Source organism: Dendropsophus ebraccatus, chromosome 10, assembly GCF_027789765.1.
Source record: "Dendropsophus ebraccatus isolate aDenEbr1 chromosome 10, aDenEbr1.pat, whole genome shotgun sequence".
NCBI lineage: Eukaryota > Metazoa > Chordata > Amphibia > Anura > Hylidae > Dendropsophus > Dendropsophus ebraccatus.
In genome coordinates this window covers 87,776,786-87,796,658 of record NC_091463.1, presented here as the reverse complement: position 1 = coordinate 87,796,658, position 19,873 = coordinate 87,776,786, and the positions used below count along the sequence as shown (strand labels likewise).

Here is a 19,873-nt window from a genome sequence, read left to right as displayed (position 1 = left end):
GCGGTTGCTAAGACATCAAAAGGAAATAGACTGCACGGCACTTTTCCCCGCCCCCCATACCTGTCCTGTCCAATCCGATGCTCACTTCCGTATGTTATGGACGTTCGATTAGCTCTGCAGTTGCTAAGCGACAGATCCTAAGGTCACGTCCCTATTCAGCCCCGCCTATCTCTGCAGTCAGCCAATCACATGTCCACTCAAGGGAGTTAGACTCCGCCCTGCTGTCACTGAGTGCCACGCCCCTTCCATTGTTGGTGTTCGCTGATTGGGTCAGGCTGTTGTCGGTCACGTCCGGGCGCCGCTTCTTCCCTCCGTTCTCCGCCTAACGGTCCCGGCCGGGCTGTCAGAGGGGAACATGGCGGCCGGTGGTGAGGGCATCATGCGGAGATGGATCCGGGGCTTCGGGCTGCTCTATCTGTGTATTCGGGGCCCTCGGCTCTATCGGGTTTACCGGGTAAACGGGCGGGTGGCGATCGGGAGAGGCCGCCCCCTGCAGGAAGGAGACGCCGAGAGCTCCTGGGTAAGAGGTCGCATATGGCGGTATATACGGGGCCACATGGCTGCCAGGCCCGCCCATGCCGTGTCCTCCAGCCGCCAAACCACAACTCCCAGCAGGCTGTAATAGAGCGGGACCGGCGGGGCATGCTGGGAGATGTAGTGTAGCAGCTGCTGGAGTGCTAAGAGCTAGAGAGCTCTGTTATACAGGGGGATAGAGCTCCCTGCTGTTATACAGGGGGGATAGAGCTCCCTGCCGTTATACAGGGGGATAGAGCTCCCTGCCGTTATACAGGGGGATAGAGCTCCCTGCCGTTATACAGGGGGATAGAGCTCCCTGCTGTTATACAGGGGGATAGAGCTCCCTGCTGTTATACAGGGGGATAGAGCTCCCTGCCGTTATACAGGGGGATGGAGCTCCCTGCCGTTATACAGGGGGATGGAGCTCCCTGCCGTTATACAGGGGGATGGAGCTCCCTGCCGTTATACAGGGGGATGGAGCTCCCTGCCGTTATACAGGGGGATGGAGCTCCCTGCCGTTATACAGGGGGATGGAGCTCCCTGCCGTTATACAGGGGGATGGAGCTCCCTGCCGTTATACAGGGGGATGGAGCTCCCTGCCGTTATACAGGGGGATGGAGCTCCCTGCCGTTATACAGGGGGATGGAGCTCCCTGCCGTTATACAGGGGGATGGAGCTCCCTGCCGTTATACAGGGGGATGGAGCTCCCTGCCGTTATACAGGGGGATGGAGCTCCCTGCCGTTATACAGGGGGATGGAGCTCCCTGCCGTTATACAGGGGGATGGAGCTCCCTGCCGTTATACAGGGGGATGGAGCTCCCTGCCGTTATACAGGGGGATGGAGCTCCCTGCCGTTATACAGGGGGATGGAGCTCCCTGCCGTTATACAGGGGGATGGAGCTCCCTGCCGTTATACAGGGGGATGGAGCTCCCTGCCGTTATACAGGGGGATGGAGCTCCCTGCCGTTATACAGGGGGATGGAGCTCCCTGCCGTTATACAGGGGGATGGAGCTCCCTGCCGTTATACAGGGGGATGGAGCTCCCTGCCGTTATACAGGGGGATGGAGCTCCCTGCCGTTATACAGGGGGATGGAGCTCCCTGCCGTTATACAGGGGGATGGAGCTCCCTGCCGTTATACAGGGGGATGGAGCTCCCTGCCGTTATACAGGGGGATGGAGCTCCCTGCCGTTATACAGGGGGATGGAGCTCCCTGCCGTTATACAGGGGGATGGAGCTCCCTGCCGTTATACAGGGGGATGGAGCTCCCTGCCGTTATACAGGGGGATGGAGCTCCCTGCCGTTATACAGAGGGATGGAGCTCCCTGCTGTGCCGTTATACAGGGGGATAGAGCTCTCTGCTGTGCCGTTATACAGGGGGATAGAGTTCCTGACACGGACAGAGGTGGCAGCAGAGAGCACTGTGTCAGACTGGAAAGAATACACCACTTCCTGCAGGACATACAGCAGCTGATAAGTACTGGAAGACTGGAGATTTTTTTAATAGAAGTAAATTATAAATCTATATAACTTTCTGAAAGCAGTTGGTTTGAAAGAAAAAGATTTTCACGTCCTGGGACCTGATCATCGCCGTGTGGTTGTGGAGACGCCACCGTTTTCCCCGTCCACAAGATATAATGATCTTCCGGTGTTTTCTTCCTTGCAGGAATCCTTCTACCAACCAAAAGCTTTGGAGAAACACACAGACAGCATCCTGGCATGGGTGAGTCCTGGATATCGTCTGTAGACCGGTGTTGTACTTATTAGATTGCTTTGGTTGTCTTTGTCAGCGTATTATAGAGGGGGCCCCCCTGTATTAGATAGAAGACCCCCTGCTGGGGGACCTGGTGCAGCCGTCTATTACATGGTCTGCCATAGCCGGCTGTGAGGGGGCAGCAGTGATCACCTGACCTCCCGCTAACTTCCCTGTGTGCATCAGTGATCACCTGACCTCCCGCTAACTTCCCTATGTGTATCAGTGATCACCTGACCTCCCGCTAACTTCCCTATGTGCATCAGTGATCACCTGACCTCCCGCTAACTTCCCTATGTGCATCAGTGATCACCTGACCTCCTGCTAACTTCCCTATGTGCATCAGTGATCACCTGACCTCCTGCAAACTTCCCTATGTGTATCAGTGATCACCTGACCTCCCGCTAACTTCCCTATGTGCATCAGTGATCACCTGACCTCCTGCTAACTTCCCTATGTGCATCAGTGATCACCTGACCTCCCGCTAACTTCCCTATGTGCATCAGTGATCACCTGACCTCCCGCTAACTTCCCTGTGTGCATCAGTGATCACCTGACCTCCCGCTAACTTCCCTATGTGTATCAGTGATCACCTGACCTCCCGCTAACTTCCCTATGTGTATCAGTGATCATCTGACCTCCCGCTAACTTCCCTATGTGTATCAGTGATCACCTGACCTCCCGCTAACTTCCCTATGTGTATCAGTGATCATCTGACCTCCCGCTAACTTCCCTATGTGTATAAGTGATCACCTGACCTCCCGCTAACTTCCCTATGTGCATCAGTGATCGCCTGACCTCCCGCTAACTTCCCTATGTGCATCAGTGATCGCCTGACCTCCCGCTAACTTCCCTATGTGTATCAGTGATCACCTGACCTCCCGCTAACTTCCCTATGTGTATCAGTGATCACCTGACCTCCCGCTAACTTCCCTATGTGCATCAGTGATCACCTGACCTCCCGCTAACTCCCCTATGTGTATCAGTGAGCGATTCATCGTGTCTACAGGAAGTAGAGATTCCCTGAACAGGTCACCAGATCCTCCATGGATTCTGAGCACTTGGAAAGTAGAACCAATGATTGACCTTCTGCGAGGGGAGATCTGCCCGGGCGATCGTAGAGGTCTGGAGACTCTGGAACCTGAGAACACTGCCGGCTGCCATGTTCCATAGACCGGGGAATACACACTGGGAGCCGTGTAATGTTTGTAGCAACGAGAAGAGGGCGTCTCCTGTGTGCACAGTCACCTTGTTAACCCCTTCCTTCCCTGTCTTCCAGGTATCCGTCCTGTGGACCATTTCTTACTACTCCTCCCCCATCACTGCCTTCTATATGTACAGAAAAGGTAGGTACAGCTATCTCCTGACCACTGACCCCGCCAGTGCCTAGAGCAGAGATGGGGAACCTATCAAAAACTACAACTCCCATCATCCCATCAAGCTAAAGCTGACCTGTCCAGGCATGATGGGACTTGTAGTTTTTCCACAGCTGAAGGTTCCCCATCCCTGCCATAGTTTCCTGTTTCTCCTGATGTTCTCTGACTGATCTCCTGCCCCCCGGAGTCCATGTCATCAGTGCAGAGGACTATGGACCTGGTGGAGAGACCATGTGATGTCCTGGTGAAGACTTGGAGGGAGATTTATCAAACATGGTGTAAAGTGAGACTGGCTCAGTTGCCCCTAGCAACCAATCAGATTCCACCTTACATTTTCCAACGAGTCTGTGAGGAATGAAAGGTGGAATCTGATTGGTTGCTAGGGGCGACTGAGACAGCTTCACTTTACACCATGTTTGATAAATCTCCCCCTTGATCTGTAGTGTATATAGTGTATATAGTGTACTATGATGCTTGTGTTCTGACCTGCAGGGTATATCACTGCAATGCGGCTGATCCCTCTAACACAGTACGGCTTAACCCTTATGTTCCTGCTGGCGGGAATAGCATGTTTAAGAGGTGAGACCCTTATAAACTCTACAAAGTATATTGACTGTAGCTGTGTATTGGGGGGGAGGGGTATAGAATGACATAGCTGTATCTATTGGCAGGTGAGTCCCCACTCTCTACATACATATATAGCACAGGTGTCATACTCAAGGCCCTCCAGCTGCTGCCAAACTACAATTCCCATCATGCCTGGACAGCCAAAGTGAAGGGCTGGAGGTTCCCTGTCCCTGTTTTAGCATAATGGGAGTAGTAGTTTTGCAGCAGCAGGAGGGCCAGGAGTTTGACCCCCCCCCCCCCCCCCGTGTTATACGTCATGCTGCTCACGTGCCTTCTCCGATTTCTGGAATGTTTCCCTGTTAGTAGATTGTAATTACCGGCACCCCGAGGACGGAACTAGAGCAGATAAAATGGCCGCTGGCTCATGACACTCCTCAACATTGAAATTGTAACAGTAAGGCTGGGTTCACACTTCGTTTCTGCAATCCGTTTTTTTTCATCCCCCTTGTTGGCTGCAGTTTCTATTGTTGAGGAGTTTAGATTATTTCTAGAATCTTTTTCCCAGTAACTTGGCAGTGATTTGTTGGAAAATAATTTAGAGGATCGGTCACGGATCAGTTCTGACTTTTGCTCTTCTTAGGTTTGGGCCGATGGAGCAATTCTCAGTATATTCAGTTTATCAGCATTTTACAGAGAACCAAAATGGATGATTGTCCAGAGAACAAGGTAAGGGCTGCGGGGTGATGGGGAGGGTCATGTGACCAGTCATGATCACAACTGCTCATGAGGGGGGGAGATCATGTGATCAGTCATCATCACAGTCACTCATGGCTATATGGGGAGATCATATGACTGGTCATCACAGTCACTCATGGCTATACGGGGAGATCATGTGACCGGTCATCGTCACAGTCACTCATGGCTATACGGGGAGATCATGTGACCGGTCATCACAGTCACTCATGGCTATATGGGGAGATCATGTGACTGGTCATCACAGTCATTCATGGCTATATGGGGAGATCATGTGATCAGTCGTCATCAGTCACTCATGGCTATATGGGGAGATCATGTGACCGGTCATCGTCACAGTCACTCATGGCTATATGGGGAGATCATATGACTGGTCATCACAGTCACTCATGGCTATATGGGGAGATCATGTGACCGGTCATCATCACAGTCACTCATGGCTATATGGGGAGATCATGTGACTGGTCATCATCACAGTCACTCATGGCTATATGGGGAGATCATGTGACCGGTCATCATCACAGTCACTCATGGCTATATGGGGAGATCATGTGACCGGTCATCATCACAGTCACTCATGGCTATATGGGGAGATCATGTGACCGGTCATCATCACAGTCACTCATGGCTATATGGGGAGATCATGTGACCGGTCATCATCACAGTCACTCATGGCTATATGGGGAGAAGTGGTCGCTGTTGGCAAGGAAAAAAAATCCAACTTACTAAATCCTGAAGTCCAGTTAGTGGAGGACTGATCAAGAGGACCCCTGGGGTCAGTAGGGGTGCTTAGTCAGTCTCCATTAAAGTAAATATGAATGCGAGGGGACTAATGGTACCAGTGACATTGATGGGACAACCAGTTTAAGTTAAATACAAAAGATATACTTCACCATAGAAGAGACTGAGTGCACTTGGCACCAGTAAAAAAGGGGTTTTTTATTTATAGTTGATATTTTCATTTCATATTAGAGGGGGAACGCCACCAAAAAAATTTCTTTAAGGGTGCCTTCACACGTACCTGATCCGCAGCGGAATTTGCAGCGAAATCCGCAGCGGATTCAGTGCCATTCATCCCTATGAGAGCACATACTCGCAGCGGGATTGAGATTAGTGAGTGAGTTAACCTCCCGCCGCCGAAAGCATACATTACCTGCTCGGCGCCGTGGCTGCCTGTGTGGCTGAGCAGGACCGATGGGAGCCTATCAGTGCACGGCAGCACTGATTGGCTGAGCGAGAACGGAGTCGGGAGCCTGACATGCAGCCGCGGTGCCGGTTTCTGAAACCAGTTCATTTGAAAGTTTTTGTTTTTTTTATTAGAGTACCCCTTTAAGCCCAATAAAGTTATTCACTCTTATTGAAGACATCAGTGGTATGGAGGCTTATGTCGGGCAGTACTTCATAGGAAAAAAATAAGTTTTGTTAGAATTAGTTTGCATCTTAAAGGCAACCCATCAGGTCCCTGGGACCCCACTCACCAGCCTTAGGACCTGACAGGTTTGGATGTATTGTGGAGTACCTAGGCAGGTTTACCATCCAGAGCCTTGCAGTTTGAGTGAGCCCATATTCCTTTTTGCACCCACAGAACATGTTGTCCAATTTCAACTTTGACTTCCGCAGTTGGCCAGTAGATTTCCGATGGGATGAGACCAGCAGGTATGCCTCCATAACATGTCTGGCAGATGGCCATTCTCATTCATGAGGAGGATGGTAACACTGGACTATTTTCTCTCTCTTCTCAGTAAAGATCACCAGAAGACAGGACTATCGGGAGGGGTATCACTCCTTAAAGCCGAACCCCGGACACGAGGCGCAGCAGACAGTTTCTTACAGCGGGTGCAGAAGCTGCCTTGTCAGATAACCAGGTAATGGAGAATGCAAAGACTTAGAGGGCATTCACACGGTCCGTAATTACAGTCCGTGGAAGATCGGAACTCGAAACTCCCAGCAACATCATTCATTATGATACCGAAACTGTGTAAATCTTCGTGCTCCTGAACTGATGAGCTGTGTCTGTACAGTAGTGCGAAGATGTAAACCGTTTCATTATCATAATGAATGATGATGCTGGGAGCTCCGTTCTGTAGCACATTATTCTTATTTACAAACCGTGTGACTGCCCCCTCATGTGGCCGTACACTTTCAGTAACTATCAGACATTCACCCAGCTGATCTGCCAATAGTCATGAACATTTGGCACGGCTGAACAATCATGTGTTGTCTATGGAGCGATCTAGGGTCTCTGAGAACTATAGGGTCAGCACACTTGCAATCCAGCTTAAGGATGTGAATCTGTATAGTCAGGAAAGAAAGGGGGGGGACATGATCGAAACCTTTCAGTATGTTAAAGGACTAAATAAGGTTCAGGAGGGAAGTGTTTTTAGAAAAAACTGTACTCAAGAAGAGGACACAGTGAGAGGTTACTGGGAGAAAGATCAGGCTAGAGATATCTGGCTATCCCGTGTTTTGAGACTCGCAACCGAGGCTCCACGGACTCCTGTTTTGCATATTTAAATTTTTGGGGGCATCAGTGGAGACTCTTGATTGAGTACTTCATTGGAATTTTTTTCACTGTTCTCCTTGAGTTCAGTGATAACTGTGTTTTGTTGGTCGATTTGCTATTGCCCCAACTAGCCAGAATCCTACTCCACACTGACGAGGGGCAAAAACCCCGAAACGGCTGTCTGTGGATGGAAGCCTGCCTTGGCAAGCCCTTGTCATGTCACAATACTCGCACCTTGAGTTAGACATTGACAAAAAGGGGCCACCCTGGTGTTTCCCTATTTATGTTCCAATACTCGCAACCGAGTGAGACTTAAGGGGCTATTTATCAGGGTGGTGTGGTGCTCTCCCTATCATGGAGGCACCCCGTGGCAACAGGCTAGAGATATCTGGCTATCCCGTGTTTTGAGACTCTCAACTGAGGCTCCACGGACTCCTGTTTTGCATATGGGAGAAAGATCAAAAGCAACTTGAGAAAATATTACTTTACTGAAAGAGTAGTAGATGCTTGGAGGAAACTTCCAGCAGATGTGGTAGGTAAATCCACAATTACTGAAAGCAACGTGCCTGGGATATACATATATTTATCCTAAGATAATAAGAAGGGAAATATTAAAAGGGAGGATTAGGCTGGGTTCACACTGTGTGTGCATCTGTTTTGATTTGTTTTTTTAATTAAATTCCATTATTAAAAAAAAAAAAACGGATCAAAACAGATTTGTTTTTTTAACTGACACAAAAATGAGGTCGACTGCGTTTTTGTGTACGTTAAAAAAAAAACAAAAAAAAACGTTTTGATCCTTTTTTTTCATAATGCTATTCAATGGAAAAATGGATCAAAACGGATGCACATGCATCCGTTTTTTCCATCTGTATTTTGAAGGAAAAAAAAATAAAAAATGATTGCAAAAACGTAGTGTGAACCCAGCCTTAGATGCTCCCGCAATCTTTCCCCAGCTATATCTCCTGATCACAACAGGTCTCTGCCTTGAGACCAGCTCTGATCAATAGCCTTTGACGTCCCTGATGGCTCTTTTTAAATGCTGTGATCAAGGCATATTCGAGGCGAAATAACAGATTTGCTCGGTACCGATTGGTTACTATGGCAGTCGGGGGCCTTTAATAGACTTCTGTGCCCGCTATTGTAGATCCACTAATAGTTTACCTCAGGCAGGGTGTACTAGCAGAGCACCAATCTAACTGATCATAGTGTAGCATTGATCGGTATAAGCAATTTAATTATTTTAAAAATTCCCCCCCCCAAGTTAATAAAAGTGTTACACCACTTTTCCCTGCTTTTTATGTAAATATAAAAAAAAGTAAAGTAAAATGTAAATGGACAATAGAAAAAAAAATTGTAAAAAAGAAAAATCTGAGTCCCACTTAAACCAAAATGGTATTGATAAAAACAGTTGATCATGGCACAAAAAAGGGGTCAGAATGTAATGTAGCAGTTGTATCCACATCTGCTCCCCATATAGATGCCACATTGGGGTCTGTCTGGTGTTCCCCGCACTTCTCTCCTTGCCGTATGATCAGTCATTTCTCTCCTCTCACAGTTATGTGGTCGCTCACTCGTTCGGCAGGCGGATGCTGTACCCCGGCTCGGTGTATCTCTTACAGAAGGCGCTCATGCCTATGTTATTACAGGGACAGGCCCGGCTGGTAGAGGAGGTGAGTATGACATGAGAAGTATTATGTATCCGCTCTTCTCTCTACGCCTGTAATGTCATCGTCCCTGCGCCTCCCTTTCTTCTAGTACAATGGGAAGAGAGCCAAGCTGCTGGCATGTGACGGCAACGAAATCGACACCATGTTTGTAGACCGCAGAGGCGGCGGTGACCGTAACGGGTCTAAGCTGGTGAGAATAGCACCTGACTTCCTGCGCTTCTCTCTGTGTCTGATCTCCATATACTCATCCCTCTCTATCCGGACAGGTTATCTGCTGCGAGGGCAACGCTGGCTTCTATGAGGTCGGCTGCATCTCCACTCCACTGGAAGGTGAGAGAACCCTGGCGCTTATTCTGTATGTTTCTTCTGCAGTATATAATCCCCATCATTTCTGTGTGTGACCGCTCCTTACAATACAGGCGTATACAGTGGGAGCGTTCTGCAGCCCCTTACTGTACAGTTGTATATAGTGGGAGTGTTCTGCAGAACCGTACTGTACAGCCATATACAGTGAGGGTGTTCTGCAGTGTATAATCCCCATCATACTGTACAGCCGTATACAGTGGAAGTGTTCTGCAGGGTATAATCCCCATCATACTGTACAGCCATATACAATGGGAGTGTTCTGCGGCCCCTTACTGTACGGCTGTATACAGTGGGAGTGTTCTGCAGTGTATAATCCCCATCATACTGTACAGCCGTATACAGTGAGGGTGTTCTGCAGGGTATAATCCCCATCATACGGTACAGCTGTGTACAGTGGGATTGTTCTGCAGCTTCTTACTATACAGCTGTATACAGTGGAAGTGTTCTGCAGGGTATAATCCCTACATACTGTACAGCTGTATACAGTGGGAGTGTTCTGCAGGGTATAATCCATCATTTCTGCACTGATTTTGCTAAGGAACTTGTAAATTAATGGGGAAAAAAAATCTGCCTATTTTATTGTGGGATTTGCCTGTCAGTGGGGATAATTCGCTGTACATTGACATTTACATGGATTTGTCCGTTGCTTATTCTCTTCTACCGCTGATGCTAGTTCCTGTCTTTCAGCTGGTTATTCTGTGCTTGGCTGGAATCATCCCGGGTTCGCAGGCAGTACGGTAAGTGGCTGGGGTCACAAGAGTTGGTGTAGAAATATACTGATGGATATTATATCGGAATAAGATTGCCCCAATCCGTTATATCGCTGTCTGATTTACCTCCATGGTTCTCGGTCCATTGGAGCATCCTATGTGTCAGTTTGCTCTGTATTAGCTTGAATGTCATGTCTGCAGATTCCTCCAAAACCTCAGTACATACAGACAGGTCCGGCAAAAGGTGTGATGACAGCTGCCAGGTCAGGTCATCGGGTCACACAGTCAGGTCATTGGGTCACACAGTCAGGTCAGGACATGTGAATGCAAAGATGCATAATTATTATTATAGTGTGGAACTGGCCCATGGGTGAGCTATAGAGGGTTTAGATCAGCTGGATGAAGGTTCTCCATCCCTGGTTTAGATCACAAGCTACAGAAGATTTGGAGTCCTGTGTGTAATTTCAGTGGGCACTGACACTTTTGGCAAGTAAAAAATTTTGACCCTCACTGATCAGTAAATATACTGATCAAACTTTTCCCATGTCTCTGGGACACTTTTAAAGGGACAGCACTCGGACCCAACCTGAGTTTCTGACAGTGTTATATATAGGTTGCAGCACCCTAGTGGACATGCTACCTCTAGCTTATCTTAATGTGCATTCCACATTTTCTTACAGTAACCAAGTGTCAAGAAGTAGTTGCAGGTCTCTGTCCGTCCTGCGGTCCAGCACGCCTCATCCTTGGTTTCTTCTCCTCCCTCTGAATAATAATTTAGTCTCTGCCTCCAGTCCACGCGCCGCTGATGCCACACACATCCTACATCTTAAACCTGTTCAGGTGCCGTAGCCAGGTGCACGCACAATGATGGAAGTAAGCTTCACCTCTCAGCACGCATGTGCCACTCTTCCTGGCTACAGCGCCTAAATGGGTTTAGGGCATAAAAGTTGCTCAATATTATCAGCATGCAAACAATTCAAAGATTAAATTATTATTTAAATGGAGGTGGGAGGAACATGATCAAAACCTTAAAATATGTTTAAAGGGGTACTCCGGGCCAGGGGGCTTTTCTGGCTATGGCCGGGGAGGAGGTGGATGAGGCCAACGACGTCCACTTACCTCCACGGTTCCAGCGTCGGGTCCCGGATCGCTCTGCCCAACCCCTTACCAGCTTCCTGGTCTCTGATGAGGGCTCAGTCAGTGGCAGAGGCAGGATCCCGGACAAGCCCCCAATGGGAACCTCAAAGGGATTCCTGATAACTGGCCTGCTTGGAATACCAATCTGTACTTTTTCTCCGCAGGGTGTCCCCTTTCCTCAGAACGAAGCTAATGCCATGGACGCAGTGGTGCAGTATGCGGTGTACCGATTGGGCTTCAAGCTGCAAGACATCATTGTGTACGCCTGGTCTATCGGGGGCTTCACAGGTGTGAGACAGGAGCCGCTAGCACACAGGACAGACGGGATACTAGGGCTGGGTTATTGTGAAAGAGAACGTTAGGAGGGGTAATGGATGAGACAGAGGGGGCTGTGGATGTAGTCATCATCCATTGGATGATGAAGAAGGACAGGATAGGGGGAGGCTGCTAAGAATATGAAATGAAGGTTAATGGCTCTTCTCTATTTTGCAGCCACGTGGGCGGTTATGTCCTATCCTGACATCAGCGCCATTGTCCTTGACGCCTCTTTCGATGACCTTGTTCCTCTTGCTTTGAAAGTGATGCCAGAAAGTTGGAGTGAGGAAATACTTTTTACATTTGAACTCAGATCATGCTTATTGGCTGGTTCCCCTTTTAGTCTGTTCTTCCTCTTATGGAATCATCTTCCTCTTCTCCTTCATTGTCACTGTATGGTAACTTCCCCTTGATGTGAAATCTTATCAATGTCTATAATAGTTTGTGACCTTCTAAGCATCCAGTCATGTAGCTCACGACTGTCATGTGAATTATGAGAAGTTCCATCCTCTGCCTCTCTGTTCATAGGAGGACTCGTAACCAGAACTGTGCGGAAGTACCTAAACCTTAACAATGCGGAGCAGCTCTGCAGGTAACGGCTCTGCATCCTCCCTCCCTGCCGGTCAATTGCAGAAATCAATAGCACAGGCGATTTTAAGAAATGTTGTAATTGGGTTTATTGGGCAAATATTCCATTATCTGCATTCAAAAAGACTTTCCCAGGTCCTCCCCCCCCCCCTCCCTTCAGCTCTCTCATTCACTGCTCATTATCAGGAAATCTCGACTCTTTTACATCAGTTGAGCCCTGTCTCTTCTATGGAGAGGGGAGGAGGGAGATTAGTTGCCAGCAGAGAACAAACTATTACACAGTGGGAGCTGTGTGAAAGCCAGTATTCAGAGGTCAGAGAGGTCAGTGCTGACTTCAGAGGAGATAGCCCGGTGATGTAGCTGTAAATTAACTCTTTGTTGTCCTGTTTTGGTGCCTCATCTCCCTCCACCCCTCCCCTCTCCATAGAGAACAATGAAGACAAGAGGAGAGCTTTATGGTGCGTTCACACCTACAGGATCTGCAGCTGATTTTCTGCAGCAAATTTCATTTAAATAACTGAACACAGCATCAAATCTGCTGCAGATCCTGTAGGTGTGAACGCACCCTTAAACTGCTTTTTCATGATAAAAATGCATTTTTCGGCTAATAAACCCAATTACAAAGTTTCTTAAAATCGCCTGTACTGACAACTCCAGCGAAAAATTTCCCATTCCGAGAATAAAGCCACAAGTGATTATGTATCTCCACCTCATCTTAGTGAACGAAAACTAATCTCTCTTGATTTTCCAAGGTATCAGGGTCCCGTATTACTGATCAGAAGAACAAAGGATGAAATCATCACCACCACGTGAGTATATGGAGGGATGTTTTGTATGCAAGTGTGATGGCAGCAGGACGGCCGCATTCATCTGTTCCTTCTTCTAGAAACCCAGATGACATCGCGTCCAACCGAGGAAACGACCTGCTCCTCAGCCTGCTGCAGCATCGGTGAGTGTATCTCAGCTAGTGTATCTGAAGCTGCCGTGTGTGTTACTGATCATATGTGTGTATATGGATCTGATGACTTACAATGAGTCAGGGCAGCCTGTATACGGGTCCTGTTGTAGTGTGCCCATCTGCCCGACCCCATTTATTCTTCGAAGAGCATTTGGCCATGCTGGACGTTCATGTGTATGCGCAGGGCGGGAGAGATGAAGGTGCATAGACACCATAGGCATGGTGCAAACTGTCTAGGCCAGACATAGGGAACCTTCGGCCCTCCAACTGTTGTTAAACTACAATTCCCATCATGCCTGGACAGCCAAAGCTTCGCTTTGGCTGTCCAGGCATGATGGGAGTTGTAGTTTTGCAATAGCTGGAGGGCCGAAGGTTCCCCATGTCTGGTCTAGAAGTTAATAATGGGCCAGGAAAGATATTGAAGAACTTTCTTTGTATCTGTAGTTACCCCAATGTGATGACTGAGGAAGGCCGGACAGCAGTAAAGACGTGGCTGTCAGCCAGCACCCCTGAACAAGAAGGTGAGCCGGCCACCCGTGGTCCTGTGCCCTGACAGTAAGGCGGTGTGGTCCCCTCTCCATGGGATTGTCACTAACATCACTCTGTGTCTTGTCTTCATGCAGCCTCTGTACTGAGTCTCTATGGGGTAGAGGAGGACTGGTGTCTGTCTGTCCTAGAGTCATATAAAGCAGAGAATTTGGGCCAGTTTCCGTGGACTGTAGGTGAGTATCGGGTTCCATCATAAAGGACGGTTGAATCATGAAGAGATCCTAGGACAGGGACAGATAAAGATAAGGCGTTGGCTGTGCAAGCCTCATGGGATGTGTAGTATTGCCACAACTGAACCTTTTCCCTTAGGACAATACATGCAGATTTTCCTGAGCTGACTGTGCCTGTGTATAGCGGAGGTGTAGAGAAGATCTATGTGGTTGGCAAACATCTTTCGGATGTGTATGGCTAGCTTATTGAGTCTTTGTTTAACGTCTTCAGGACTGAGGATGTAACTGTACGTACTTTTTTGCGGTGAGTTACAGCTCAAGTACGTACAGTTAAGTCCTGGGATGAAACATGCACAGTTGCTGCGCCTGTGCCATCCCACCGCAGATCTCAGCTGTCAGTGATAGCCGGGGACCCGTCGCAAAAATCAGCATCGGCGCTGCGCTCTGATGCTGGCGGTTAACCCAGTGTGATCACAGCACCTAACGTGCAGAAGAGGGGAAGGAGTCCCTTCTGCTTACCATCAAGGCTGTGTGGAAGAGATTGCACAACCCTGATGGTTGCTATGACAACTCCTGTGTCATGGCTATGGAAGCTCATGAGGTTCAGCCCTAAGGCTACGTCTCCTGAGCAATGCCTATGAGAGGCAGGTTACAGTGCAATGCAGATCAGCACTACAATGTAATCTGCCTGTCATCAGGCAATCCCTATAGGGAAGTCCCCATGGTGGGAAAGTAAAACACACACAAAAATATAAAGTATAAAACACACAAAATTCCCATAGCCCCCAATGCATTAATAAATGTAGAAATAAATAAAGTACACACATCCACAATTGCTGTGTGTGTAATGATGCTAGCCATAAAATTATCTCATAACAACCCGTACGATGACTGCAGAAAATAAAAATTAACAAAAATGCAAATTTGGTCATTTTTTTTTTTATTTATTTTTTTCATAAAATGTGGGCATTTTTTACATGAAAATTGTAGGGATATCGGCCAAAATTTACCACTAACCTGAAATACAATGTGTCACGAGAAACTCAGAATTGCTAGGATAAGTTATAGCATCACAGAGGTCTTACCACATAAAGGGCAATTGGTCAGATTTAAAAAAAAATGTGCTCTGGTCTGGTCCTAAAAGGGTTAAACAACATGGGGCTGTGTGAGAAGACTGAAGGGTTGCATGTGTTGTAAACTATAGGACAGCAGGCTTGTCAGTATTGGGCTGCCACACCTGGATCCCCCATGGTTCGATTAGACTAAACGTCATAGGTTCTATAGGAAACAAAGTTCAGTCCAGTAGAGCAGGAGGTCCGAGTTTTCAGCCTTAGGCTATGTTCACACTATGTAAAACAGCGGCCGTTGTTTGAGGTGTCAAACAACATCCGTTTTTTTAAAACGTTCCTTCGGCCGATACAGCATTATTGGCAATAGGAACGTTATTTAAAACCCCTTTAAATCTGCCGGCCCTATGGGTGTAACTGATTACCCATTGATTTTCATGCCCGGTACGGCCGGCATAACAGCCACACAGTGTGTGAACTGTCAATTATTTGACAGTTTAGTAACAACGGCCATAAATTGAGTGGACCGTATTAAACAACGGCCATTGATTTGCATTGATTTCAATAATTTTTTTTTTTTTATGACAAAAACAGCTGTTTAAATTGGCAACAGCGCCCCGTAGTGTGAACATAGCCTTCCTGTGCACCACATACTGATTCTTCTCTTCTTATTTCCTTTAGGGGAAGAAATGAGCACAGAAGGAAGACAGCAGCTGGCGCTATACCTTGTACGTATAGGTGGCGGCATGTTCTCACCTTACCTGCCCTCTTACTGTTGTATAACCTGTTTCCTATGGAGGAGCCGCTCTCCGCTCTGTTCTTCCACATTCCTTGCTGTGTGAATCGGCCAGCATAGATGTTCGGCTTCTTTGTGTTGTTGGAGCAAACACGCCTATGGATATGTTCCCACACTACCCTGCGGAATACTTCTCCTGGATAACAGTCCCCTGTTTCACTTGTTTTATAGAACAGTCTAGACATCTCCTCTTAGCGTCACCATCTAGCCGCAGTCTGTATCGCTTAAAGGGAACCTGTCTCACTGAGAATGCTAGTTTTTTTTTCTTTAGGATAACTTGTCGTTAACCCATGTAAGTCTCTGCTCATTTTGGGCTTAGTAGTCAAATGGGCGGTCCTATTCAGAGATTGACAGCTCTGTGTGTAAGCGTGTGGGTAGAAAGAGCTGTCTATCATTAGTAGGACCACCCAATTGACTTCTTAGCCCACAGTATGAAGAATAGACATGTAAGTGTCCCTAGTCAGTGACTACCTGTACATTCACATACAGATAGTTGTCAGGACTGCCCACATGACTACTTATACCAGAATGAGCAGGTATTTGTATGGGTAAATAACCAGTTATCCTGAAACCTTACCTACAGAACTATATATCAATCTGCTCAGCTCCTTCTGTTCTGTAACAAGATGCCTGCGGATTGGACAGCATTCTCAATGTGACAGGTTCCATTTAAAGGATATGTCCACTTTGCCAACAGGTTTTTTTTTTTTTAATATTCCACCAGTGCCTTTGAAAGACAAAGTTTGGCAACTTTTCAAATTGTCTTTTCTCTCTATCTCTGAGTGCAGATAAATCCTGTGTGTTGTCTCCTCATGTGTTACTCCCCTCCACCCACTCTCAGGTGTTTGTGGGTTTAGATGACAAGGAGCTGTGGGTTTGAATGTGACCAGAGACAACATGGTCTTTTGTAGAGATGTGTGAAACTCCAGCATGGTCAAGGCCTATGGTTGTATCCATGTTTTACTGGACTCCCTAGGGCAGGGGCAGGGAACCCAGGCTCTCCAGCTGTTGCAAAACTAAAACTCCCATCATGCTTGGACAGCCAAAGCATGATGGGAGTTGTAGTTTTGCAGCCAAGGCACGCACACGCACACGCACACACACCTTATTAATAATTGTGAAAGTTTCTTAAATAGATCTTCAGAAAGAAGACAGACATCAGGTTACAGATGCCCATATGAGTCTATAGAGAGGCAGACACAGATTGAGTGTTCTATCTCGCCTCACATTACTGCTCTGTAATGTCCTCCATACTGCTGCTGAGTTCTATGAATATAGAGAGAGACAAGATCTCCATTGTATAAGGCCATATGGGATGTTAGTCTTCACCCTCTAGCTAAGGGAAAACTGACAATTAGAGATGGAGAAAACCGCTGGACATTGCCTTGGGCACAAATAGCTTACTTAGACATCATAGGAAATTATCATCTTTAAGGTATGCCACAGTTCTGAACTGGATTGTCAAAATTGGGATCCTATTACATGGGCCGATCAATATTGTAAATAAGCGCCGATGTTAGATCAGTGATCGTTTATTGGGGCTGTTACATGGACCGAAAATTGTTTAGCAAGGGCTGCATGGATATCGTTAGTGATGCCTGCGCAGACCTTGCCCAAACAGTTAATACATTGCCTCTCCATGCTCCTGGTCTCCTCCTGTGCTCTGCATACGTCCTGACGCCGTAGCTGCAACTTCAGAGCGGCCTATCATTGGCCGGGACCATCGCGGTCAGCTCAGACAGGCTGCTCTGAAGCTGGGAACTGTTTGATCATTTGTCGGCCGTCCATCACTATTTCATGTAGTATGTGCGGTTGGTGGCTGATGATGTTAGGTCTGGACCTAAAGAAATGATCAGCTGATCATGGTCTCTATTACACGGAGCGATAATCAGCCGATTATTAGTTCTTAGTTATCGTGTGTGAACTGTCCCTGTCTCTATATAATTCGTTTCTCTCCCCGCAGGCACAGAAGTACCTAAGCAGCTTTGAAGCCACACACTGTACCCCGCTCCCGGCCACCGCCTTCCAGATGCCCTGGAGTATATAGCCCCGGCCGTGACTCTGCTGCCTCTGGTTAGACGCACCTGCTGTATCCTTCCTCCATCCCGTAACCTGTGACCGGCAGCTAATCCAGACGTGAGAGACAAGCCGCCCTCCCATCAGCTCTCATACCTCTCGGGACTACTTATTTTTTTTTTAATAAATGGATTGAGAACGCGATTGAATGAATTGATGAGAATTTCAAACGCTGCTATTAAAATGTGAACAGTTCTTGTACAAAACGTCTGGCCCTGTCCTAGCACTGCTCCGCACCTTCCTGGGGGTTCGTTGTCCTACCAGGGGCCACCTCTGTGTCCTCCATAAGCCTGTAATATCTCCGCACAGTCTGTGCTTTTAACCACTGAGCCACCAGAGAGGATCGTGGTTGGAGAACCTCAGCACCGTAGCAGCGGTAGAGAAGCCACAGTGGGCGACCACCATAGAGGAACGTCTAGCATCTTCATTGTTGGATAAGTGTTGTGTTCTCTAGAACGTCATAAAGATTTCATACATTCCATTAATGACTGTCACCGTCACTCATCCGACCTCACCCATTAGGCTTACGACCTCAATAAATTCATGTGCATGTCTCCATACTGTGGTGTCACTCTCTGTTTGTGGACACTAAGGGTAGGTGCGCACCACGCAAAGAACTTGCTGCCAGATCAGCATATGGACCATGAAGAGTTTGGTATGAAGTTTATCCCATTTCCATTGAAAGTAATTAATAAACAACTTTTCGTTGTTTTGGGATCTTAAAGAGGCACTATCGCAATTTTCTTTTAGGATACGTTCACACCTACAGGATCCGCAACAGATTTGATGCTGTGTTCAGTTATTTAATTAAAATCTGCTGCGGATCCGGTAAGTGTCAACGCACCCTGAAAGTGTCAGTGTCACATTGTTTTTTTTTGTGTTTTTTTTGCAGAAATCAATAGTCCAGGCGATTTTAAGAAACTTTGTAATTGGGTTTATTAGGCAAATATGCCATTATCTGCATTCAAAAAGACTTTCCCCACCCCCTCCTCCCCTTTCAGTCATCCACTGCTCATTATCAGGAAATCTCCACTCTTTTACATCAGTCGGACCCTCTCTGTTCTATGGAGGAGGGAGATTAGTCAGTAGCAGAGAACAAAGGATTACACAGCGGGAGCTGTGTGAAAGCCGGTATTCAGAGGTCAGTGACATCACCGGAGATAGCCTGGTGATGTAGCTGTAAATTAACTCTTTGTTGTCCTGTTTTGGTGCCTCATCTCCCTCCGCCCCTCCCCTCTCCATAAGAGAACCATTAAGACGGGGAGAGCTTCAAACTGCTTTTTCATGATAAATGCCTAACAAACCCAATTACAAAGTTTCTTAAAAAACACCTGTACTATTGATTTCTGCAAAAAACATTTAAACAACAGTGGCACTTTAAGAAATCTACAGGTGTGTGATTGCAAGCAATTTTGCTACTATATATATAGTTCAGAAATCTATTATATATACACATAAGTGTAGTAAATAAATATAAACAGAAAATTAAAATATATTTTTTTATGTTTTCTATGTTTAATTAAATTAACGTTATACATACGGCTTCATTGCACATCTACCTTTAGTAGTAGAGAACCGAGGGGGTTCTTGCATTGTATGGTCAGCTCTCCTGTCACTCAGCACCATAAGCATACAGTGACATTATACTGACTGAATTCTTGCATACCAAAGAGCATTGTCTCCTGGTAAGCTGCAGAGCTGAGAATATAATTATGAAAAGTTCATTGCCCTCAGTTGATAGAAAACCTGCATGATGAACAGGTGTCTTTCCCTGTGTGAGCGTGCAAAGGACTAGGGCTTCCTGTTTTTGTTTGTTTTTGAACAGAGAAAAGACCAAATATCAGCACAGAGGGAGCATGGAGCACAGTTTGGACATATGTATAACATTGATTTAAAAAAAATAAAGCAAGTATATTGCAAAATTACTTGCGATCACAAGCCCTGTTGATTCTTTAAAAAAAAATTGCAACTGGTACTTTAAAGAGGTTTTTCCAATTAATCACG

At 47.0% G+C, this 19,873-nt stretch overlaps 1 protein-coding gene across 1 annotated transcript; it reads left to right on the top strand.

The window, feature by feature from the left end:
• Positions 1-252: 252 nt before the first annotated feature.
• Positions 253-18,429, top strand: ABHD16A (abhydrolase domain containing 16A, phospholipase). The gene is made up of 20 exons (XM_069943741.1): positions 253-520; positions 2,182-2,238; positions 3,548-3,614; positions 4,137-4,223; positions 4,852-4,937; positions 6,550-6,620; positions 6,707-6,829; positions 9,026-9,140; positions 9,226-9,327; positions 9,404-9,467; positions 10,191-10,240; positions 11,515-11,638; positions 11,843-11,947; positions 12,194-12,257; positions 13,006-13,062; positions 13,140-13,202; positions 13,656-13,732; positions 13,835-13,933; positions 15,679-15,725; positions 17,757-18,429. Exons 1-20 carry the CDS (start codon positions 356-358, stop codon positions 17,838-17,840), a joined length of 1,707 nt encoding a protein of 568 aa, XP_069799842.1. The 5' UTR covers positions 253-355; the 3' UTR covers positions 17,841-18,429.
• The last annotated feature ends 1,444 nt before the right edge of the window (positions 18,430-19,873 follow it).

What these genes read in the sequence shown, in the direction of transcription:
- ABHD16A (XM_069943741.1), top strand. Translation starts at nt 356, where the DNA reads ATGGCGGCCGGTGGTGAGGGCATCATGCGGAGATGGATCCGGGGCTTC. An exon ending in AGTGATGCCAGAAAGTTGGA is followed by an intron (nt 11,948 to 12,193) that starts GTGAGGAAATAC and finishes CTCTGTTCATAG; the next exon opens with GAGGACTCGTAACCAGAACT. An exon ending in CTCAGCCTGCTGCAGCATCG is followed by an intron (nt 13,203 to 13,655) that starts GTGAGTGTATCT and finishes TTGTATCTGTAG; the next exon opens with TTACCCCAATGTGATGACTG.